Below are 23,048 nucleotides of genomic sequence, written 5' to 3'. Positions count from 1 at the left end.
CAGCCAAGTCCGGTGGTTGTTTCCCTGGGTGGCTGTTTCCCTGGGCTGGAGGCAAGACCCACCCTCAGCCTCGACCCCGCCCACTTCCTGCTCCAAGACTCACCCAACCCAGGCTCTGCTCCCACCTCAGGCCCCACCACAGCTCCCTGAGCACCCCACTAATTGGCTTTATTCAATCCCGGCCCCACCCCCAGGGCAACATATACATCAATGACTTCGCGCGCATGGTGAGCAGCGACCACGAGGCTGTGAACGGTGTCTTGCATTTCATCGACCGTGTCCTGCTGCCACCTGAAGCGCTGCACTGGGAGCCTGACGTTGCCCCGATTCCGCAGGTATGACCTGGGTGCGGGTGGGGAGCTGGAAGGCAGGCGCCCAGGGGCCTGGGATCCTCCCTCCCCTCCTGACCTCACTGTTCACTGAGCGCCTGTCCCCAGAGAAACTTCACCGCTGCTGCGGAGAGCTTCGGTTACAAGATCTTCAGTGGCCTTGTGACGGTACTGCTCCTGTGTGTGAGCCTTTCAGTGTGTGTATATGCGGGCGACTGTCAACGTGTGTGCTCACCTCTCTGTGCACAGGGACGTATTTGTGGGCATGAGCATCCCAGTGAGCACAAGGGTGTGCTTATTTGTGCCCACATACTTGACAACTTGTATGTATGTCCGTGTCTGTTGGCCTGCAATGGCTACAGAGGAATGAGGCTGGTGGGAAGGTCACCTGGGTCCCTGGAGCCCCTCCATCTGCCCACCGTCCTCTGACGGGACTGTCACACCTCTATCCTACCAGATGGCTGGCCTGCTGCCCCTGCTTCGAGATTCATTCCATAGGCCCTTCACAATGCTGTGGCCCACAGACTCCGCCCTGCAAGCCTTGCCTCCCGATCGCCAGGTCTGGCTATACCATAAAGACCACCGTGACAAGCTGGCAGCCATTGTGCGGGGCCACGTGATCCGCAACGTCGAGGTGGGTGCACTCCCAGACCTTGGTCCCCACTGCCTGCCACTGAGCCTGCCCTCCCAGCTCCAACTGTGGCTCCATCTGCTCAGGCCTTGGCATCTGACCTGCCCAACCTGGGCCCACTGCGCACCATGCATGGGACCCCCATCTCCTTCTCCTGCAGCCGTGCCCGGCCGGTGAGTCTGGGGAGAAAGCTCGAACGAGGGAAGCAGGAGGCAGGGGCCCTGGCACTGGCGGGGGCGGGGCGGGGCCGGGGGGGTGCTGCAGTACACCTGTGACCCACCACGTACTCCACATCTTCCGCCTGCAGGGTGAGCTCACGGTGGGAGAGGAGGACGCCCAGATTGTGCAGCGACACCTGCCCTTTGAGGGGGGCCTGGCTTACGGCATCGACCAGCTGCTGGAGCCACCTGGCCTTGGTGCCCGGTGTGACCGCTTTGAGACTCGGCCTCTGTGGCTGGTGAGGGAGGCCACAGGCCAGAGGTGGATAGGCAGGGGCCTAAGCCCACCTGTCCTGTCCACTCACTTGAGCTTGCTTTGTTGGTCTCCCTTCCTTGCAGAAGGTTTGCAGCGTTTGTGGGCTGGAACCACCCTGTCCTGAGGGCTCACGGGAGCAGGTAAGGGGCTGGGAGCCAGGTGGGGGTGGGGGAAGGGCCCAGGGCCTACCAAGCTCAGGTTTGCAGCCCGATTCCTCTTGGCCCAGGGCAGCCCTGAGGCCTGCTGGCGCTACTTCTCAAAGTTCTGGACGTCTCCTCCGCTGCATTCCTTGGCACTGCGCAGTGTTTGGGCCCGGCCCAGCCACTGGGGTCAGCCCCAAGGCCTGGGCAGGGGCTGCTACCGCAACTGTGTCACCACCACCTGGAAGCCCAGCTGCTGCCCTGGTCACTATGGCAGTGAGTGCCGAGGTGAGTGTCCTGAGGCTGGCTTCTCCAGCTCCCAAGGTGGCCAAGGGCATAGTTCTGGCCGTTGTGCCTCAGAAAGGGTGTCAGGGTGGTCAGGGGCTGGGGGCGGGGAGTGGATCTTACCAGGTGAGAATGCTCTAAGAGCTGGGGTGGGTGTGTAGATGGTACAGGACCTGGTGGGGTGTGTTGGGGGTCTGGGTGTTCTCCAGGGCGTGGGCAGCTGGGTGGATTGCTGCTTCTGCAAGAGCCTCTGCTGCTGCTGGGTGGCGGATGGACCGTGTGGCTAGGCTGGGGATGCGTGTCTGCGGCTCCTGATGAGCATCCCTGGCCCCACCTCTCTTCTCCCACCCTAACCCCTAGCTTGCCCTGGGGGTGCCAGCAGCCCCTGTAATGGCCACGGTACGTGTATGGACGGCATGAGCGGCAGCGGGAAGTGTAGGTGCCATTCGAGGTTTGCCGGGATGGCATGTGAACTCTGTGCCCCAGGCGCCTTTGGGCCCCTTTGCCAAGGTAGGCTGTCCTGCCCGACCCTGCTCTGTCTTGCTCCCTAATCCACATGGCCCATGTGCCGCCACCATCCTACCTGTCCCTCTCCCCAGCCTGCAACTGTACCTCCCATGGCCACTGCGATGAGGGCCTGGGGGGCTCTGGCTCCTGCTTCTGTGATGAGGGCTGGACTGGGCCACACTGTGAGGTGCAGCTGGGTGAGTGGGCCCTGTGCTTGTGCCCACCCTGCACACTTGTATACCTGCACACACCAGTGCATGCCCCAACTGCAGTGAGGTGGAAGGGGGTCTAGGAGGGCAGCCACTAACCTGGATGTGTGGGGTGGGCCCCGGGGGACAGAGCTGCAGCCTGTGTGTGCTCCACCTTGCGCATCCCAGGCCGTGTGCCGCGCTGGCCACAGCTGTGAGTGCAGCCTGGGCTACGAAGGGGATGGCCGCACGTGCACAGGTGAGCAGGAATGTGAGGTGGGAGGCCCCACTCCCCTCCCTTCCTGTCGCCTGGTCCAACCACTCTCTCACTGCCTCCAGTGGTAGACCTGTGCCAGCATGGGCGTGGCGGGTGCAGCGAGCATGCCAACTGCAGCCAGGTAGGCACAGTGGTCACCTGCACCTGCCTGCCCGACTATGAGGGTGATGGCTGGAGCTGCCGGGCCCGCAACCCCTGTGAGGATGGCCACCGCGGGGGCTGCAGCGAGCACGCTGACTGCCTGAGCACTGGACCGGTGAGCAGGCGGGCAGCAAAGCAGCTGGGCGGGGGCCCCCCGATGAGCGGCTGCCCCAGTCCCTGAAGGGCGCCCACCTGCTCTGCTGTCCAGAACACACGGCGCTGTGCGTGCCACGCCGGCTACGTGGGTGATGGACTACAGTGTCTGGAGGAGCCTGAGCCGCCCGTGGACCGCTGCCTGGACCAGCCACCACCCTGTCACGTGGATGCTGTGTGCACTGACCTGCACTTCCAGGGTGTGCTTCCCTGCCCTCTCCCAGCACCCCGGCTTTACCTCGGTGCCGGCCCTCTGACCACTGCATCCCTGCCTTCCACAGAAAAACGAGCCGGTGTCTTCCACCTCCAGGCCCCCAGTGGCTCCTACAGCCTGAATTTCTCACAGGCCGAGGCAGCCTGTGGGGCCCAAGGAGCTGTGCTTGCTTCACTCCCTCAGCTCTCTGCTGCCCAGCAGGTGCGCAGGGCCCAGGAGTCTGGAGCCAAGCCTGTGGGGGCTCCTTGAGTTGGGTCTTGGGTCTCAGCATCTGTTTGTACCCCTACAGCTGGGCCTCCACCTCTGCCTTGTGGGCTGGCTGGCCAATGGCTCGGCTGCCCATCCCGTCGTTTTCCCGGCAGCAGACTGTGGCGATGGTCAGGTGGGCGTGGTCAGTCTGGGTGCCCGGGAGAACCTGTCGGAGCGCTGGGACGCCTACTGCTACCGCATGCAAGGTACAGCCACCCACCACGCCCCGTTCTCTGCCCTGCCTTTTCCCACTGACCCACTAACTCACTGCCTTTCCTGCAGACGTGGCCTGCCGATGCCGTGATGGCTTCGTGGGTGATGGGGCCAGCGTGTGCAATGGGAAGCTGCTTGATGTACTGGCCACCACTGCCAACTTCTCTACCTTCTACGGGGTGTGCAGGGGCCCAGGCTCAGGACCGGGGGGTGGTACAGCTGGGATCCCTGTGGAGAGAGCCTACCCACAACCCTGTCCCCACCATCGCAGATGCTACTGGGTTATGCCAATGCCACCCCGAGGGGTCTCGACTTCCTGGACTTCCTGGACGACGAGCTCACCTACAAGACACTCTTCGTCCCTGTCAACGAAGGCTTTATGGACAACCTGGTAAGTAGCAGGGGATGTGGGGAGAGCAGGGCCCAACTCTGCTCCCTCTAGCTGGCCCAGGCCAACAGGCCCTGCTTTGCCCACAGACGCTGAGCGGCCCAGACCTGGAGCTACACGCCTCCAATACCACCTTCCTGAGCACCAATGCCAGCCAGGGTACCTTGCTTCCCGCCCACTCGGGCCTCAGCCTCATCATCAGTGATATGGGCCCTGACAACAGTTCTCGGGCCCCTGTGGTGAGTCTGGAGGCTGCCCCTCCCCTACTGGCCCCAGCCCTCACTCACCCACTGGGCCTGACCCTGGTCTCCTTACAGGTCCCAGGAGCAGTTGTGGTTAGCCACGTCATTGTGTGGGACATCGTGGCCTTCAACGGCATCATCCACACTCTGGCCAGCCCCCTCCTGGCACCCCCACAGCCTGTGAGTTGGCCAGGGGTGGGCAAGGGGTGAGGAGACCGCTCTGGCCAGGTCTCTGATGCTCTCCTCGTTGGCAGCGGGCAGTGGTAGCCCCGGAGGCCCCACCTGTGGCAGCAGGCGCAGGGGCTGTGGTAGCTGCTGGAGCGCTCCTTGGCCTCGCGGCCGGAGCCCTGTACCTTCGTGCCCGAAGCAGGTCCGCAGGCTTTGGCTTCTCTGCCTTCCAGGTAGGCTGGGCTGGAGACTGATGGGGTTGGTGGGGTCTGGGCCCACCGAGCTTGCTTGAGGCCTCTCACTACTCACCTCCCTTCCCAGGCGGAAGATGATGCTGCTGATGACTTCTCCCCATGGCAGGAAGGGACGAACCCAACCCTGGTCTCTGTCCCCAACCCGGTCTTTGGTAGCCATGATGCCTTTTGTGAGCCCTTTGACGTGAGTGCGGGGGCTGGGGGCTTGGGAAAGGGGACCCAGGGGCCTGGTCTCAGTCCAGCCACTAACAAACATACAGTCCTCCCCTCAGGACGCGCTCCTGGAGGACGACTTCCCTGACACCCAGAGGATCCTCGAGGTCAAGTGACGCAGCCAGTGCTGAAGCAGAGGCATGAGCAGGAGGGAGGCGGCTTTTATTGCCCAGAGTGGGTGGGACAGCAGGGGCTGGACCTGGTCCACACAATAAAGGTACCCTCAGCGGATGTGGGCCATGTCGCCCAGGAAGGGTGTCTTCATGCATCCGGTGCAGAGCTGATCCATCCAGAGCGGTGCCTCGTGCTGCAGGGGCGTGCGGCGGGGGTAGAAGGTGAAGTCCACGCGGTAGTTGAGCAGACAGCTGAGGGAGGCCATGTAGAGGTCGGAGAAGCGCACCAGGCGCCGCGAGAAGTAGGTGGGGTTGTGGAAGGTGCGAAAGATGCTCCCGAACTGCGCATTGAACAGGGCCTTGGTGATGCACCTGGGGAGGGAGATGTGGGCACTCATGGGGTGGGGCTCCTGAGGGGGCTAGGCTGGGGCTCCTGCCCAGGCCCCACCACTCACCTCAGCTCCTGCCGCTCCTTCATCCAGGCGGCCAGCACCTGCCGAGACTCAGCATCCTGGTAGGTCTGGGGGAGACAAGGGGTGCTCTGGGTGTGTGCGGCCAGGCAGCGGCCCCCCACCTCCCTGCAGACGTCCAGCTGCCCCCGCACCTGCATACGCTCCAGTAGCCCCGTGAGCGCCTGCTGCCACGTCAGCGAGTGCATGTACTGCTCCGTGTTGATGATGCGGATCTCTCGCTCCAGCTCAGGGATAATGGCACCTGTGCGCCAGCCGTGACGCAGCATGAGATCCTGGGGGGCAGGGTGCAGGGCAGGCAGGGCTCAGTGCCGGCCAGGAGATCCCCCTCCCCTCCCCACTGCGACCCATCCCCGCCTCCCGCCCTCACCGCCAGGTCACTGTAGAGGTGGTCTCCGAAGTAGAGCACACGGGGGCCTCGCCATTCCGTCAGACGCAGGAAGTCAAACAGGTTTCCCTGGGAAGAGATTGGGGATGGGCGGGGAGACTGGGCTAAGCCCAGTGTGCCGAAGGGGCTCCCCCAGGGCTATTCTCCACCAGTCTTCCCAAATCCCTAATCCCCAGAGGCAGCAAGGCCCCTCTAGCCGGATGCTGGGCTGCCCTTTCCCGTGGCCTCGCTGTCCCCTCCAGGCTCCGGAAGGGCGTCTGCCTGGGGCAGGAAGGTCTCCTATAGGCCTGGCCTGGTGCCCTTGGCCTCCCCTCCCGGTGCCCTCACACCCACCCAAGCTAGGGATTGAGTTGAGTTCACTCTTTGTGGGAAACAAACTGCAGCAGTGACCCCATGGCCCTGAAGCAAGCAGGCCACCTCAGCCTGAGCCCAGAGGGACCCAGCAGACCAATGGCAGTCCTCATCGTGAGGCCGCCTGCCCCTCCTGCACCAAAGCTGGGGAGATGAACAGCCAGGCTCAAGCACAGCAGAGGAAGCTGGCAGGGGAGCAGAAACCGGGGCAGGGGTTGTGGGTGGGGGGGGCGGCGCACAGAGCAGGAGGTACAGCAGCCTCCACAGGGCAGGCACCCACAGCCCAGAAGTGAGAATATACACCCAGCAAAAAGGAGTTACTAGAGGCAGTCTGCGGGCGTGAGAGGCCTGGGGAGGTGACAGCCATGGGGGAAACAGGTAGCTGTGAAGGGCTTAATGGTTGAAATAAGCTCAAGCGGAGAAGGTGAGGAGCAGGAGGGAAGCACGAGCGGGCGGGGCACTGAGGACGTGCCAAGACGACGAGAACCACGCACACAGTGAAATTTCAGAACATCAGGCATACAGAAGTCTAAAGCCTGCCAGAGAAGAAAAATCAGTGTTCCCCACAAAGATGCGTGACCCTCCTCAGGCTCAGCCAGGATGCCAAGACAACAGGGAGCTTCAGCCTCAGAGCCGAGGGGTAAAGCTGGTGCCCAAGGGGGCCACCGACAGTTGGGGGCCAGCAGGGTGGAAGGCCGAGCAGTCGGCAGGGGTGAAGGGCTGGGACCTTGGCACTGGGCGCCCGAGGCTGCTCCCTGTGGCTGTCACTGGCCCAACTGCTGGCTTCTTCCCTGCCCCCAGCTTCTGGAACCTCCATCTCCAAGAAGCCCAGCTCAGCCAGGATTTCCGCATTCCACCCAGAGCCAAGTGCCTTAATCACCTCCTGCTCACAGCCACCTGACACTTCCCCACCAAGCACAAGGCCCTTCTCACCCTCCTAGCCAGCCAGAAAAGGGGTCTCCTCCGAGGCCTGTGCACTGCCCCCACCAGCCCAACTCAGGGGCCCCAACCAGGCTCATCTGGCTGCAGCAGAGTGCTCAGCCCGAGGCAAAAGCGGGGCCATTTATTGGGCACTTGGCGAATGCCCCAACCTAAGAGCTTCACACCACCACTCAAGTAGAGTATTATACCTCTTTTACAGACGAGGAAAGCACAGCACAGAGAGGCCAAGCAATTGGGCCAAGCCCTGGGAGCCACTTCCTGTGAGGGGACAGAGCCACAACAGAGGCGTGGTGGCTGGTCAGGGCCCAAGAGGCCATGCGGCAGCCCCGCCACAGCCTGGGGCCGTGGCTGGGCCCTGGGGTCCCTACCAGGTACAACTCCCACCTAGATGGCTCTCACCTGCCGATAGATCTTGCCCTTTTCCAGGCGGGTGATACGGTCCCAATGCAGTGAGCCCTTCTCATCAAGTTTTCTGAAAGGCCTAGGGTGGGTTGAAAGGCCTAGGGTGGGGTTAAAGGGCCTGATTTCCAGTCTGTGGCAGGACCACAGGCTGGACACCTCCCACTCTGCAAAGACCCACCTGCTCACCTGCCCATCAGCAAGGGGGTGCCCCCACCCCAGGCACACAGGGCGGCAAGCAGAGGCCAGTCCCCGCTCCCTGGGCCCATCGCCCCTGCCAGGCCCATACTTGCGCCGGTCGGTGAAGAAGCTGGGCTTGTCTGCCTGGACGATGACCACGTCGAAGAGTTGGCGCCAGTCGGCACCCACCATGTGCCGCATCCCCTTGTCCCTGGTGGGACAGGTGGCAGGTGTCTGAGGGAAGCTCCAGGCCTGCCCACCCCAACTCAGGCCCCTGCCCTGCTCCCTCCTCCCACGGGTTGGGGGACATGGGGGTGCTCACACGAAGCTGAAAGGACTGTTGGTGATGAGGAACAGCTGTTTCCCGTGCGCCACCAGGCGGCTCAGGACGGCGAATGTCTCATCCCCTCGCAGGATGTACTTCTCTAATGGGGGGAGATGGGAGCTTGTGAGGGCCAGCCCTGCACCCTGCCCAGGCAGGCCGCAGCAGGGCAACCATCCCCCCTTACCCATGTCCCGCTCGATCCACTGGTACATAAGGCCCTTCACGTGCACATCTCGAATGGCGTCCTGGGGGCAGTGGAGGGACAGTGAGGCCACAGTGGAGCCCAGGAGGACCTGCCCTGCTGTGGCTGGACTTCACCTTCCCTGCCACACTGGGAGGCAGGCCTAGCGCCCTCACCGTCACATCCTTATAGAGGTGTGCTTGGTCAAACTCCAGGCCATGGCCCAGGAAGTGGTCCACCACGCAGGAGAGCAGTGCCATCTCTGGCAGCGAGAAGATGTCCATGAACTGCTTGATGGAAGGACCCTGAGGAAGGACCACTGACTCAGCAAGCCCCAGCTCCGGAGACCCAAGAGCTCCAAATATGTCTTGGGACACTGGTGGAGGAACACAGCCTGCGGGTCAGGGCTGGCGCACCAGGGTGTGGGCACTGCCTCCCAGGGAGCCAGCACCCGCTGTGAGGTCATGGAGCCGGCTGCCCTGGGCAGTGGCAGACGGAGCGAGTACCTTGCCATAGAAGCCACTCATCTGGTACAGTGGGATGTGCTGGGTGCCCCCATATAGGTCGATCACCTCTTCGTCTGGTACCGGCTGAAGGCCCCTGGGTGGATGCAGAGATCACCAGTCCAAAGTGGTCCTGAACCCGGGCCACGGTGTAGGGTGGGGGACCGTGGGGTGATGCAGGACAGTGTGGACCTGGAGCAGCAGGCTGGGGTGGGGTCAGGGCAAGGTTAGCACTGACCTGTAGGCTGTCCCCAGTTGCACATAATGGAAGGCATCAATCTTCATCAGAAGACTCTGAGGGCACCAAGGGAGTAAGATGGGCAATGAAGGAGTTTGCCATTAGCTCTGAGCCAGCCTTTGCTAGCCCCCATGCCGAAGCCCCAGTTGGATGGTACCAAGGGTATCATGTGCACGCCAAGAGGAAGCTACAGCTTTGAGGCCAAGGGAGTAGAAAGATGAGCACCACCCCCGCCCGCATAGGAGACGGGCGGCTAAGGAAGTAGTTCTGATATACATCCAGTCAGGAGGGGCCAGGGAGTCAGTGGTCTAGCCACTCACCTTCTGAATATCATAGTGGAGGCCACGGATAGCAAAGCTGGGGTTGTAGTCATACTTTCGAATCCCCTCCGGGTACTGTCAGGGGAAATCAGGTCAGGCCTGAGCCAGCAGTACTGACAGACCTGCTGGCTGGGCAGCTGCCTCAGGGGATGAATTCAGCCACCCATCCAGGGGCGCCCCATGATCCGGCCTGGGACCCCTACCTGTCTGGCCTCACCTTGTAGTGCTCAATCAGGATGTCACGGGCGGCAGTGAAGATCTCTGGGTGCAGCGTGTCCGCATACTGGGCCAGGGTGTAGTCATAGTCGAAGCCGTAGACCTCGACATCACGCAGGCTGATCTCGTTGTTGGCATAGATGGCCGCTGGGTTCAGGAGACTGCAGACCTCAGGAGGCAGGAGGTCTAGAGGAAGGAGGTATAAGTATAATGAGGATGATCAGGAAACACCCTGAAATGGTACTCTTAGCTCAATGCAGCATTAGGTCAAACTGAGGCTCAGAGAAAAGTCACTTGCCCAGGGTCACATGGGTGGGGTAAGTACCCTATGGGTCCTGGATTATACCACCGCCTGCAGCCTACCAGTTGCTCTGAGCCATGCCTCCTCCAGGCTCTCATAAGCCCCATGGGACACCTGGCTATGCTCTGACACTTTCCACCTTGCCTGAAGCTGGGGTTGGGACTTAGGAACATTATCAAGGTGAGGGGTACTGGGTAGCTCCGCTGCTGCTCAGGGCCCCAGCTCTGTGCACCTGCCACAGGTCTCACAGCGAGGCCCCTCTCATCGGATTTCAGCTGCCCACCAGTCCACGTAATGACATTCACTGCCCCTGGGACCAAGCAGGACCCTGTGGGGCTCCTGGGTACAGAAGCTTTTCTGTCCCCCGTTTCTTGTTTATAGGGAACAGACTCCAGCCTCCAGGACCTTCCTTCCCTGGGTTCCAAAGGGCAGATTTGAACAGCTGCTAGTAGGGAAGGGAAAGGATGGGGAGACAAGGGAGGAGCAGCCAAGAAACAACCTGAGGCAAGATTTGAGGAACCAGAGAAGCTCATCGAGATTAGGAGACCAGGGCTTCCCTGGTGGCGCAGTGGTTGAGAGTCTGCCTGCCGATGCAGGGGACATGGATTCATGCCCTGGTCCGGGAAGATCCCACATGCCACAGAGCAGCTGGGCCCGTGAGCCATGGCTGCTGGGCCTGCGCATCCGGAGCCTGTGCTCCGCAACGGGAGAGGCCACAACAGTGAGAGGTCCGCGTACCACAAAAAAAAAACCCTGCCTCTTGGGACTTCCCTGGTGGTGCAGTGGTTAAGAATCCACCCACCAATGCAGGGGACACGACTTCGATCCCTGGTCTGGGAAGATCCCATATGCCACGGAGCAACTAAGCCCATGCACCACAACTACTGAAGCCTGCGTGCCTGGAGCCCTTGCTCCACAAGAGAAGCCACCACAATGAGAAGCCCAGTGCACTGCAACAAACACTAGCCCCCCTGCTCACCCCAACTAGAGAAAGCCCGCGCGCAGTAACGAAGACCCAACGCAGCCAAAAAAAAAAGAATCTGCCTGCCAATGCAGGGGATATGGGTTTGAGCCCTGGTCTGGGAAGATCCCACATGCCATGGAGCAACTAAGCCTGTGCGCCACAACTACTGAAGCCCACGTGCCTAGAGCCTGTGCTCCACAACAAGACAAGCCACTGCAATGAGAAGCCTGCGCACCACAACGAAGAGTAGCCCCAGCTCGACACAACTAAAGAAAGCCCGCACGCAGCAATGAAGACCCAGTGCAGCCCAAAATAAATAAATTAAAAAGAGATTAGGAGACCACCCGAGACAAGATTAAAGGAGTGCAGACCCTGCACACACCCTAATCTTATCAGCAACCCCACCCCTGAACGACTGCTATAAAAACTCCTCACCAATTCCTCCCCGGTTGGGAGATAGTTTTTTGGCGCAGGAGCCTGTCCCCCTTTGCCTGCCAAAGCAATAAAGCTATTCTCTTCTACTTCACCCAAAACTCTGTCTCCAAGATTCGATTTGGCACTGGTGCAGGGAGGCTGAGTTTTTAGCATCAAATTTGGCACCCAACATGGGGCTGACTCGTGTACAGTCCTGGGGCGGGCGCGGGGGAGGGGGGTTCCCTGGCTTGATTGGATGCTCCAAGATTTTCTCCATGCCAGCCTCATTCAAGAGTGGAGGGCTGAAGAATTCCTTTAGAGACCAGATCACCTGGGACCCTTGTCTGGGAAGGCTGGGCCCCAGTCATACCCCATCGGCCATCCTGGCAGCTGGAACTCCGAGGCGGGACGAGACAGTGGAGGAGTGGTACCGCTAGGGACCACCCTAGCAGCTGCCAGGTCATCTTCGCCTTGAGGATGTTCCTCCCTTCCTCCTGCCTGGACCACCCTGGACTTCCTACTCCAAGGAATTATTTTGGGGAAGCATAAAAGTAGCATTTGGGATGTCACAACACCTCAGCTAGCATTTGGGGAAGCCTCCCAGCATGTACTGTGGCCACTTTGACCCTGTGCATTTGGGGGAACCTTGGTTCCCATTTGGGGGATTCTCCATTCCAGGAAATCCCATTTGAGAGGCGTGCCACTTGGGCAGAGGTCACGGGCTAAGTGGGACTTGGAAGCCCATTTCGTTTTGGTTTCTGTTTGGGTTTTTGGTTTCTTTGGTTTGAGGCTTCTGTTGCTGGCTAGGATTTTGGTTTGTTCTTGGTCTGAGCGTGAGTGTTCTTTCAATCAAACATGGGAAGTGCTTCTTCTTCGATTCCATCTGATAGTCCCCTGGGGAAAATTCTGGCAGACTGGTCAACCTATAGCTATCAACCTATGACTAAAAAGAATGAGATTCTATTGTAATTCTGTTTGGCCAATGTACATTCTTTTTTTTTTTTTTAATTTTTTTTATTATTTTTTTTATTTTATTTTTTTTTATTTTATTTTTTTTAGCCAATGTACATTCTTAAAAGTAAGGAGAGGTGGCCTTTGTGTGGTAGCCTAAATTATTATTCTATTCTTCAGCTAGAATCCTTTTGTCACAGGAATGGAAAGGCTGGGAATTCTCTCCACTCCATCTGGGCTAGCCACTCCGGGCTCTCCAAGAGCCAACTCTGGGTTTGTTCTTTTTCAAGAACTGAGCCAATCTGTTTGGAAACCTTTGTCTGGGAGTGGAAGCAGAATTTTTAAACTACACCTCCTCTAATTATCTGTGTGGCCATAGCTTATCTGTCGTTTGTGCTTTTATGTGTATTGCTTTGGGGTGAGCCACTCTGGCTTGCGCAGGGTGGGAAAATTCTACCTGCTCATTGTGGGCCACTATGAATTCTCTGTCCGGGAGTGGAAATGGAATCTTTGGGCTACGCCTTGTCTGATCTTTTGTTTGTGGGACCATGTTTGTTGTTTGTATGTGTGTGTGTCAGTACTTGCACTGACTGGTTGAGACATCTTTCGTGAATAACAGAGCTCACGTGTGACAACATCAGTGTATCCTTCCCTATTGCGTGGGGCTTTGCCTGTGGAGGAATGTTGGTTGGGATTTTCCCTTTTGGACTAGCCTTGTTATAGGTGACCAGAGCTCTGTTCAATCTCTGTACACCCCCTAGGGTATTTTTACAAAACTAGGAGCTCTTCAGCTATGCTCCCATGAAAAGGAATTGGTTATTTCTTTCCCCCTGTGCCTAGGTCCTCAGGAACACATGTTATCTAAACCATCTCTAGTTCCTGAGACTGAAGAAAAAGGGCAGGGGAAAGAAGGCCTTATTAAACTCAAGTGGAAAAACTGTGAGATCTCTGGTTCTGTCTTTATGTAGGAGCTAACTTGTAAATGAGCTCTGTTTAACTGACTTAAAAGTAAGAGCTTACAAGCTAAATCTAAATGTCTAAAAAATTGGCCAATATAAATTTTGGACCACACGATCTGGGAAATACTCAGTAGTGAATTGATATGTTACTGAAGGTAGGTTAAGCTTGTTGGTTTAATTAATATAGACATGTCTTTAGAATCATCAGTGTTAAGTAAAGCAAACGAGGTTAAGAGTTTTTAGATAAACTCTTTACGAATAAGTATTTTAGGAATGTCTACTTAAGAATAATCTCTCCAGGTGCTTGGTAACTTAAAATTGTAGAGTTGTGCTAAATTAAGTTAAATGATGGAAGTTTATTGAATAGGTAGGCCACTTCCAAGTAAAATAAGATACTGAAACATTAATTACTGAATACTGGCTTCCCTTTGCAGAGAGACTAAAGGTATGTATGAACTAAAGGTATTTGGTGCCACCCTGTGATTCTTTATAAGAAAGCACATGTCTGGGACTTCCCTGGTGGTCCAGTGATTAAGAGTCTACCTTCCAATGCAGGAGATGGGGGTTTGATCCCTGGTCAGGGAACTAAGATCCCACATGCTGTGGGGCAACCAACTAAGCCCACACGCTCTGGAGCCCGCGTGCCACAACTAGAGAGAAGCCCCGCACGCCGCAAAGAAGAGCACGCATGCCACAACTAAGACCCGACGCAGCCATAAATAAATGAATGAAGAATATTAAAAAAGAAAGCACATGTCTTTAGAAATTATTGGTATTTATGTTTATAAATCTACAGAGTGCCGAAGACAATTCACGGTTGCTTAAGGAAAGTAGGTTGTGTGTTTTGAACAAAAGATGGTATGAGGAATGGCACTGCATTTTCCTAAGGAAAAAAAAAAGTGATTTTTGCCCTAGAGCTGGTTGATTTTGAATGGAAAAGGGGCCAAATGTTTACAGAAAGTTGTAGAAGGTCTGCAGAAAAGGAAAAGGAAATTTAGTTGGGTAAATGAATTTTGTTGGGAGTGGGCTGGGACAAGACTGGATTTGGTTTCTTCCTCTAAATTTTTCTTGAAATACTGCTTTTGATAACAGCTTGTGAGTTCCTTTGCCTTTAAGTGATCTGTATTCACCTTTAAAATCTTTTCACTTTAAGTAAATAGCATTGTTTGGCAGTTTCTAAAAGTTCTTTTCACCTCCAGCTAACTTTGAGATGCTTCAGAGGGCCCCTGAGGCATTTCAGAGAGGAACATTTAATTAAGATTTGGTACGTTAAATCAAATGTAATCAGTTGTAATTCTGGTTATTGTAACCAAGTTTCTTTATCGATTACATTGTAATCAGATGTTTAACTGCATCCTTTAAGTCCTTCTGTCATTTATAGACAGTTATTGTACTCTGATGCTTTTGCAGAAGTGCTTCATCTTCAAGATTTATGCGAAGGACCTTCAGACAAATACAGGTCTCTCATAAATGTCATATCATACCACTGAGCTGGGTCTACTGCTTAAGGCACATGTACAATGCTCGTGTGACAACTGGGTATAAATGATAAAATGTATGTCCTATAAAATGTTTCCTCACTAACATACCTCTGAGCTTGTTCACGATACCTGATCAGTTTTCCCCCAGTGTGGATTAACTAGGCAAATATAAAGGAGGCCTAGCATGGAGGGACATGATCTACAACCAGGTCAAACAGCTGTATCACCCCGGCATTGAGGGATAGCTATTTTGATTATCAATGCTTTCTATTGAAAGATTTGCAATCAGAGGGAAAATGATGAAAAAAATCTGCATGTATTGAGGTGTGGGGAAGTCACTGGCTTATACATGGTTTAACTTTAAAAAAAGGCCTGTTTTGTGGCCTTTCAGACACGCATTGTACATCTGCTTTGACACTGAGGAGGGGAGTGCATTTGAAAGTCAAAATGGAGTAACTATGGTAAAACTAATTGACCATTGTGTATGTGATTTCAGACATATTTCTGTATTGTTGCAAACTTGAATTTTCTGAGCTACATCAGACTTGGGATGCCACAAGGACTTAAAAATTCCCCCACCCTCTTCAACGAGATTTTGGCTAAAGATTTACAAGGATTGCATGTGGATCAAGGTTGAGTAGAGGCCTTCCCAGCCAGAACAGAAAAAGTATTAGAAGTGACAAAAGCTCTTCTTAAGGACATTATTCCTAGGTACAGCCTTCCCTCTACTATTCAGAGTGACCATGGATCTGCTTCCATAGCAGAAATAACACAAACAGTAAATAAAGCTTTAGGTATATAATGGAAACTTCACTCAGCATGGAGACACCAATCTATGAGAAAGGCTAAGAAGATGAATCACACCATGAAGAACTTTTGCTAAGCTATGCCAGGAAACTCATCTAAAATAGAACAGGGGCTTGCCAATTGCTCTCCTCCATATGTGGGTGGCCCCTAGAAGCAGGCGAGGGTTGAGCCCTTAAGAAATTATATACAGGCGACCATTCTTGGCTCCTAAGAGTAAAGAAAGAAAAACAGTTCATGGTTCTGGGAAAGTTGGACAGCTGCATGTAAATCAATGAAGTTAAAACACACCCTCATACCATGCACAAAAATAAACTAAAAATGGCTCAAAGACTGAAACGTAAGACACGACACCATAAAACTCCTAGAAGAGCACAGGCAAAACATTCTCTGACATAAATCATACCAATGTTTTCTTAGGTCAGTCTCCCAAAACAAAAATAAACAAATGGGACCTAATGAAACTTACAAGCTTTTGCACAGCAAAGGAAACCACTCAAAAAATGAAAAGACAACCTCATCATTTGCAAATGATGAGACAGACAAGAGTTAATCTCCAAAATATACTAACAGCTCATACAACTCAACAACAAAAAAACAAACAACCCAGGGAATTCCCTGGAGGTCCAGTGGTTAGGACTCTGCACTTTCACTGCTGAGGGTGCGGGTTTCATCCCTGGTTGAGGAACTAAGATCCTGCAAGCTGCACAGTGCGGCCAAAAAACAAACAACAACAACAAAAAAAAAAACAAAAAAAAGAAAAAGAAAAAAAAACACCAATCAAAAAATAGGCAGAAGACCATAATAGACATTTCTCCAAAGAAAACATTTAGATGGCCAGTAGGCATGTGAAAAGATGCCCAACATCACTAATTATTAGAGAAATGCAAATCAAAACTACAATGAGGTACCACTTCACACCAGTCAGAATCCCCATCATTAAAAAGTCTACAAATAACAAATGCTGGAGAGGGTGTGGAGAAAAGGGAATTCCACTCTTGGTGGGAATACAAGTTGGTGCAGCCACTATGGAAAACAGTGTGGAGGTTCCTCAGAAAACTAAAACTAGAACTACCATATGATCCAGGAATCCCGATCCTGGGCATATACCCAGACAAAACTATAATTCAAAAAGATACATGCACCCCTATGTTCACAGCAGGACTATTCACAATAGCCAAGACATGGAAACAACCTAAATGTTCAACAGATGAATGGATAAAGAAGATGTGGTACACATAAAAAATGGAATACTACTCAGCCATAAAAAGAATGAAATAATGCCATTTGCAGCAAACATGGATGCAACAAGAGATTATCATACTAAGTGAACTAAGTCCGAAAGACAAATACCATATATATCACTTACATGTGGAATCTAAAATAGGGCACAAATGAACCTATCTACAAAACAAACAGATTCACAGACATAGAGAACAGACTTTTGGTTGCCAGGGGAGAGGTGGGGAGGTGGGGAGGCAGAGGGATGGACTAGGAGTTGGGGGTTACTGGATGCAACTGTTACATTTAGAATGGATGAACAGGGACTTCCCTAGCAGTCCAGTGGTTAAGACTTTGCCTTTCAATGCAGAGGGTTGTGGGTTTGATCCCTGGTCAGGGAGCTAAGATCCCACATGCCTCGTGGCCAAAAACCAAAACATAAAACAGAAGCAATACTGTAACAAATTCAATAAAGACTTAAAAAAAAAAAGGTCCAATAAAAAAAAAAATCTTAAAAAACCAAAAGAATGGATAAACAACAAGGTCCTACTGTATAGCACAAGGAACTATACCCAATCTCCTAGGATAAACCATAATGGAAAAGACTATAAAAGAATAATGTAGGGCTTCCCTGGTGGCACCGTGGTTAAGAATCTGCCTGCCAATGCAGGGGACACGGGTTCGAGCCCTGGTCTGGAAAGATCCCACATGCCACGGAGCAACTAAGCCCGTGCACCACGACTACTGAGCCTGTGCTCTAGAGCCCATGAGCCACAACTACTGAAGCCCACACGCCTAGAGCCCATGCTCCGCAACAAGAGAAGCCACCACAATGAGAAGCCTGCATGCCACAACAAAGCGTAGCCCCTGCTCGCTGCAACTAGAGAAAGACCGTGCACAGCAGCGAAGACCCAATGCAGCCTAAAAAAAAAAAAGTATATATGTGTATAACTGAGTCACTTTTATATAACAGAAATTAGCACATGGTAAATCAACTATACTTCAAATAAATAAGTTAAGCAGTATGTACAACAGACTGGTCAATTGTTAACCGCTAAGCATGAGTTTGTGTCTCACAGGTCTCCCCTCGCCTGGAAGCTCCCTTTCATCCCTTCAAAGCAGGAGACAGGGTGCTGCTGAACGTGTGGAAAGAACAAGAACCTGAGCAGCAGCTTGAAGAGAAATGGAAGGGAGCCTATGATGTTCTTACCACTCATACCTCTCTGAAATTGGATGGAGTAAAACCATGGGTACATCACACTAGAGTAAGATGATCACCAGAGACTGACCAGCCACGCCTGCCTACAGCCAGCAAACAAGACTCCTAAGAAGTGGACATCTCACTCTTTGGGAAACCTTAAGTATTTGTTCCGACAAGTGTAATGAAGTTTTGTTTTCTTATTCTTTCTCATACCTTTTACTTTTCCCCACAAAACTATAGATTCATATGCTGATTCTCTTGATAATTCTTAACTGCTGGATATGTGGTGAGCTTCCTATTTCCGAGTCTTCAGGATTGACTTGGTGAGTTTTCCCCCTTACAGGGAATTGTTTGGAAACAACTGGCTACAACAGCCCAGTTCCAGACTGGGTTTCCGATTGATTCTCCTGAATTTCTAAGGGAGATCTACACCATCTACTAAAGATCCAGTTGTCACTCATTTTACCTTTAACTTGGGTCTGTTGCACCAAAATGGTGGACTAAGGGATTGAGATCTTAATCATACAGGACTCCTCGGATCCAGGACTAGGAATTCAAGTATTTTTAATATTTCTTTCTTTCTGTTTCTTTAATAAATTTATTTATTTATTTTTGGCTGTGTTGGGTCTTCATTGCTGTGTGCAGGCGTTCTCTCCTTGCAGCGAGTGGGGGCTACTCTTCATTGCAATGCACAGGCTTCTCATTGTGGTGGCTTCTCTTGTTGCGGAGCACAGGCTCTAGGCATATGGGCTTCAGTAGTTGTGGCATGCAGGCTCAGTAGTTGTGGCTTGCAGGCTCTAGAGCTCAGGCTCAGTAGTTGTGGCGCACGGGCTTAGTTGCTCCGTGGCATGTGGGATCTTCCCGGGCCAGGGCTTGAACCTGTGTCCCCGGCATTGGCAGGCGGATTCTTAACCACTGCACCGCCAGGGAAGCCCTCTAATATTTCTAATTCGGTATCTATGCCCCGTTTCAGCAGGAAGTAGCCTGAGTGGCCATCACCCTGTTCCCTGAAAGATTTGGGGAAAGATAAAATTGAAGCGGGGATTAAAACCCAGTCCCTCTGCCAAGTTTATGATTAACATTTCTCTCCAAAACGATTATTCCTTATCTTGTCCAACATCTGTTCTCCTCAAGATTGAGGAGTATCAAAGAAAAGGGGGGAGTGAAACCAAGCAAGACCCTGTGGGGCTCCTGGGCACAGAAGCCTTTCGGTCCCTCATTTCTTGTTTGTAGGGAACAGACTCCAGCCTCCATGACCTTCCCTGGGTTCCAAAGGGCAGATTTGAACAGCTGTTAGTCGGGAAGGGAAAGGATGGGAAGACAACAAAAGCCGAGAAACCACCTGAGGCAAGATCTGAGGAACCAGAGCAGCTCATCAAGATTAGGAGACCACCTGAGATGAAATTAAAGGCGTGCAGACCCTGCTCACACCCTAATCTTCTCAACAACCCCACCCTTGCACCATTGCTAGAAAAACTTACCAACTCCTCCTGGGTTGGGAGATAGTGTTTGGGGGCAGGAGCCTGCTGCGTCCCCCTTTGCCTGGCAAAGCAGTAAAGCTTTTCTCTTCTACTTCACCTAAAACTCTGTCTCCGAGACTTGATTCAGCACTGGTGTACAGAGGCCGAGTTTTCAGCATCACCTCTAGGCAGGGAACATTGCTAATTATGACAGGTGGGACATGTGGTGGGTTCTGGGTCATTACCCAGGCTGCTCTCCTCTGAGGATACAGTCATAGCCACCCCAATCCCCTGGCTGCTCCCTAGGGGGCTGAGGGTTCCCAGGCTTATCTGCCTTTGTTTCCCCATCTGTGCAGTGGGGGAGGTGGACGGGGAAAGGGCACGGGCTTTGAGGTCAGAGAGAACAGACCGAGCCCTCCCTCGCATGGCTGTGACCTCAGGAAAATTACCACACCTTACCTTTTGGAGCTCAGTTTCCTTGTCTCTAAAGGGGGAATAAAAATTGTACCAACCTACAAAATTAAAAAGAGGGTCATACAGAACGTGCTCTGGGCAGCATTCCCACCTGGACCCGTGGCAAATGTAGGATTAAATGGGCAATGCACCTCTGGAGCCCACATTTCCCTGTCCCCAGTTTCCCTCAAAGAAACGGGTTGCAGGGAATCAGAGGGGAGCAGGCAGGACTAGGTGCACACACAGCACACTGCCTTGCAGGGGCTCCAGGTGGCCCCGTTCCTGAGACCTCTAGCCTGTGGCTGAGGCCCAAACAGCCCAAGCCTCCAGTGAATTAATTTTTGTCTCAGACACAAGTTGTGATCTTGAAGCAGAAGCCCTTGGCCACGGAGCAGACATTTGCCTCAGAGGTCCCTTTGGAACACAGGCTCCACACCCATCCCCTTTCCTTTGGAGACAAGTACAGAATGTGGGTGGGGGAACAGGTGTGGCTGGTTCCTCTGGTGGCCCTTAGGCCTGGAAGAGCAGCTGCTTCAGATTCGTGGGTGCAGATGGAACACTCCTCACCTGGGTGCACATGAGACACAGCTGACATCAGCTCTCTTATGAAGCTGCTTCTGAGATGTCCCTTCCCACGGTCCTGAGTTCCTGGGTGCCATCTGTGACTCTCAGCACAAAGCCCAGTAGTTCCCCAGGAGGGCAGGGGTCTGCTTGGCTGTGCAGCCCCTTCCTGGCACTGAGTTCTGGCCAAATCCAGGCTTTCGCCTCTGCCCTTGAGGATATTCCCAGGGATGGACAACCCTCCCAGGAACAAAGCAGGATGGGGAAGCAGCCCACAGGCCTGTCCTCCTGACCCAGCTTCTAGACTGAGAAAACCAGAAGGCCCCAGTTTCTTCCATAGGGCTGTGGTGGTACATGGGGCCAGGTGAGGAGATATGCCCCCCACCTGCACCAGCCTCCCAAATTCACTGGTCTCACTGTCCAGCCCCCACCTTCCAGGCCAACTCCTCTCAATGGCAGCCATGAGACTCGTGGGGGCCATCCTCCCAGCTACTGCTGGTGCCTTAGAGCTCACTCCAATCCCATGAGGTGATCACATTTATTCCTCCATCATCCAGAGGAAGAAACTGGAGTGCAGGGAGGTAAAGTCACTTGCTCCAAACCATCTAGCAACAGGCCATGGAACTGAGATTTGAATTCAGGTCACCCTACCTGCCTCAATCACTTTGCCCCTCCGCCTAGCCTTCCAGTGTCACCACACTGAGGCTGGGGCGGGGGGGGGGCTGGCCTGGGGCCTGGCTCCCCGGCAAAGTTTTGCCCACAGGCATCAGCATGTCTCAATGTCTAGAATCTCCCCCAAGAAAACCCAGCCAGAAGGGGACAGTTAGGACCCAGGGGTGCAAGGCTGGTCCATCCCGGCACTCACTATGGCACCTTGGAAATGACCTTGCCCTTATCACATCAAGAGGAGCTTGGGGGGGGGGGTCTCTGTGAAGATCTGAAGATCCAAGTGGGCCCTGAGTGATAAAGTCCACTAGACTTCCCTATGTCTCTCCCCCACACCTACAATGCAGGCTTCTCAGGCTGCTCTACTGAGGGTCTTCTCGAGGCCCAGAGCAAAGACAGGTCCTTAAACGGCACCCCATGTATGCCCAGTCCACTGGGTGGCGGGGGGAGGCAGGGATGGTCCTGATAGAGGCCCAAGGGCTTCAAAACCACCAGTCCTCAGGGCTTATTCTGCCTTCAGCTCCTCAAAATGTGAGTCCTGTCCACCCATACTACTCCCAGGTCTCTACACAGCTGGAGTGGAAGTCCTCGTTCAGGCAGTTGGAATCTTCCAGACAGGACCACTTTGTCTTATAAGATGACAAAAGCTATGTCACTCCCAGAGGGTCTCCTCCTGAAGTTGCCCCATCCATTCCTGGACTCTTTCCGAGTCAGCACCACAACCCTGTGACAGAGGCCCCAGGACTGTGTTTTCCGATGTAAGACACTGAGGGTCCGAGAGGAAGAGGCTTGCTGAGCGCCACCCAGCTGGTCAGTGATAGCGTCAAGCCCCAACCACAACTGTCTGCTGAAGAGGCAGGGCCCCAGAGACCAGAACAAATATCCAGCCCTCTGGCCTCACCAGGGTGCTCTGGGGCCTCATCTGCCAGTTTTGCAGAGGGAGAGAGGATAGAGGAGTAAGTGCCCTGGCCAAGGAAGCAGCAACCCTTCTGGATTCCAGGGGACTTGGGCGACTTGGTGTCGTTTCTCCAAACAACGCCTTCCCCTCCTGAGCTGAGAGCGCGAGACTCCAGGGCGGAATCTAGAGGCGTCCGAAGAGTCTAGTCGGCATCTTTTGAGTCAGGAGTCTCTAGGAGCCCGCTTCGGCCAGCGCCGCCGTCTGGCTGGCTTTGTCCCCAGTACTCCCGCCCCAACTAAAGGCCCCGAAGAGAACAAGGGGTTGGGGGCGTTTCCGCTTCGGCCTCCCAACAGGCGGGACCCTGAGGAAAGACGGCGGGGCCCGCCTTCCGGCGGCCGCTACAGGAACCCCGAGCTCCTGAATACTGAGCGGAGGAACAAACCGCGCACCCGCCCGCCTCCGGGAGTCCCCAGAAGCCCCCAGGACCCTCCGCCGGAGTCCCTCCCGAAGGGGTGCCCGGCCTTAGGGCTCTGGGGCCCTGGCGAGCCCCACCACGGCGCTTCCCCCGAGGAGCGGCGCCCGGGACGACTCGGGAGCGGTACCCTGGAACTCGGTCCGTCGGTCCGTCGCCCAAGCTCGCGTGTGCCGCCGAGAGAACTACACGCCCGGTGCTCCTCCCGCTCGGGCTCACCTACCGTGCACCAGTCTCCGCATGTCCTGGTATCGAGCCCACAGGTGTGCGCTGGGCTCGGCGCCGCCGGCGGGCGCCGAGCGCGGGGCGCCGGGGCAGTGGGCGCCGGGACCCGGAGGGCCGCAACCAGGACAGGAGGGCGAGGACGAGGCGGCTCGCGGCCCGCCGTGGTCTCGGCGCGGCAGGCAGCGCCGAGCGGCCGCCCGCAGCCCCACACCCGCCATGCCCACTGCGCGCCGCCCACGCTGCCCTCAGCCCTCCGGCCCGTCCACCGCCCTCCTACTGCGCGCCCGCCACCGTGGCCGCGTGCTCCTTACAGCGGCCGGCCAAT

At 54.7% G+C, this 23,048-nt stretch overlaps 2 protein-coding genes across 16 annotated transcripts in view; one reads left to right on the top strand and one right to left on the bottom strand.

Annotated features, from left to right (window-relative positions):
* STAB1 (stabilin 1) overlaps positions 1 to 5,297 on the top strand; it is a 27,854-nt gene extending 22,557 nt beyond the window's left edge. For 5 of the 11 annotated variants that reach the window (XM_032647757.1, XM_032647764.1, XM_032647765.1 and 2 more), the window contains 20 exons: positions 195 to 335; positions 438 to 497; positions 787 to 963; positions 1,047 to 1,133; positions 1,268 to 1,417; positions 1,518 to 1,574; positions 1,661 to 1,862; positions 2,220 to 2,369; positions 2,459 to 2,563; positions 2,706 to 2,813; positions 2,894 to 3,087; positions 3,181 to 3,540; positions 3,629 to 3,794; positions 3,871 to 3,980; positions 4,073 to 4,192; positions 4,279 to 4,428; positions 4,507 to 4,611; positions 4,686 to 4,832; positions 4,921 to 5,037; positions 5,114 to 5,297. In XM_032647757.1, coding sequence (XP_032503648.1) covers positions 195 to 335; positions 438 to 497; positions 787 to 963; positions 1,047 to 1,133; positions 1,268 to 1,417; positions 1,518 to 1,574; positions 1,661 to 1,862; positions 2,220 to 2,369; positions 2,459 to 2,563; positions 2,706 to 2,813; positions 2,894 to 3,087; positions 3,181 to 3,540; positions 3,629 to 3,794; positions 3,871 to 3,980; positions 4,073 to 4,192; positions 4,279 to 4,428; positions 4,507 to 4,611; positions 4,686 to 4,832; positions 4,921 to 5,037; positions 5,114 to 5,182 — 2,775 coding nt within the window. In that variant the 3' untranslated portion in view covers positions 5,183 to 5,297. Of the gene's footprint in view, positions 1 to 194; positions 336 to 437; positions 498 to 786; positions 964 to 1,046; positions 1,134 to 1,267; positions 1,418 to 1,517; positions 1,575 to 1,660; positions 1,863 to 2,219; positions 2,370 to 2,458; positions 2,564 to 2,705; positions 2,814 to 2,893; positions 3,088 to 3,180; positions 3,541 to 3,628; positions 3,795 to 3,870; positions 3,981 to 4,072; positions 4,193 to 4,278; positions 4,612 to 4,685; positions 4,833 to 4,920; positions 5,038 to 5,113 lie in introns of those variants that run through there. The other 6 variants (XM_032647761.1, XM_032647762.1, XM_032647760.1 and 3 more) reach the window with 5 other exon arrangements.
* NT5DC2 (5'-nucleotidase domain containing 2) lies at positions 5,212 to 23,048 on the bottom strand. 5 transcript variants are annotated; one of them, XM_032647785.1, is made up of 15 exons: positions 22,722 to 22,986; positions 9,694 to 9,878; positions 9,477 to 9,551; positions 9,157 to 9,212; positions 8,922 to 9,015; positions 8,592 to 8,720; positions 8,419 to 8,479; positions 8,232 to 8,334; positions 7,919 to 8,120; positions 7,730 to 7,830; positions 7,519 to 7,588; positions 6,020 to 6,106; positions 5,784 to 5,924; positions 5,635 to 5,699; positions 5,212 to 5,551 (listed from the first exon to the last, which is right to left on the bottom strand). In XM_032647785.1, the coding sequence occupies exons 1-15, from the start codon at positions 22,939 to 22,941 to the stop codon at positions 5,290 to 5,292; spliced, it is 1,851 nt and encodes a 616-aa protein (XP_032503676.1). In that variant the 5' UTR covers positions 22,942 to 22,986; the 3' UTR covers positions 5,212 to 5,289. The 5 variants fall into 5 exon arrangements, with proteins under 5 accessions (XP_032503676.1, XP_032503680.1, XP_032503678.1 ...); XM_032647789.1 differs by lacking the exons at positions 9,477 to 9,551; positions 22,722 to 22,986 and adding exons at positions 19,470 to 19,632; positions 19,908 to 22,696; XM_032647787.1 differs by lacking the exon at positions 7,519 to 7,588 and having other exon boundaries at positions 7,730 to 7,811; positions 8,019 to 8,120; positions 22,722 to 23,048.

Source organism: Phocoena sinus, chromosome 11 (genome assembly GCF_008692025.1).
Source record: "Phocoena sinus isolate mPhoSin1 chromosome 11, mPhoSin1.pri, whole genome shotgun sequence".
In the NCBI taxonomy this organism is placed as follows: domain Eukaryota; kingdom Metazoa; phylum Chordata; class Mammalia; order Artiodactyla; family Phocoenidae; genus Phocoena; species Phocoena sinus.
The sequence above is the reverse complement of the archived record's forward strand: the minus strand, read 5'-3'. Positions and strand labels throughout refer to the sequence as shown.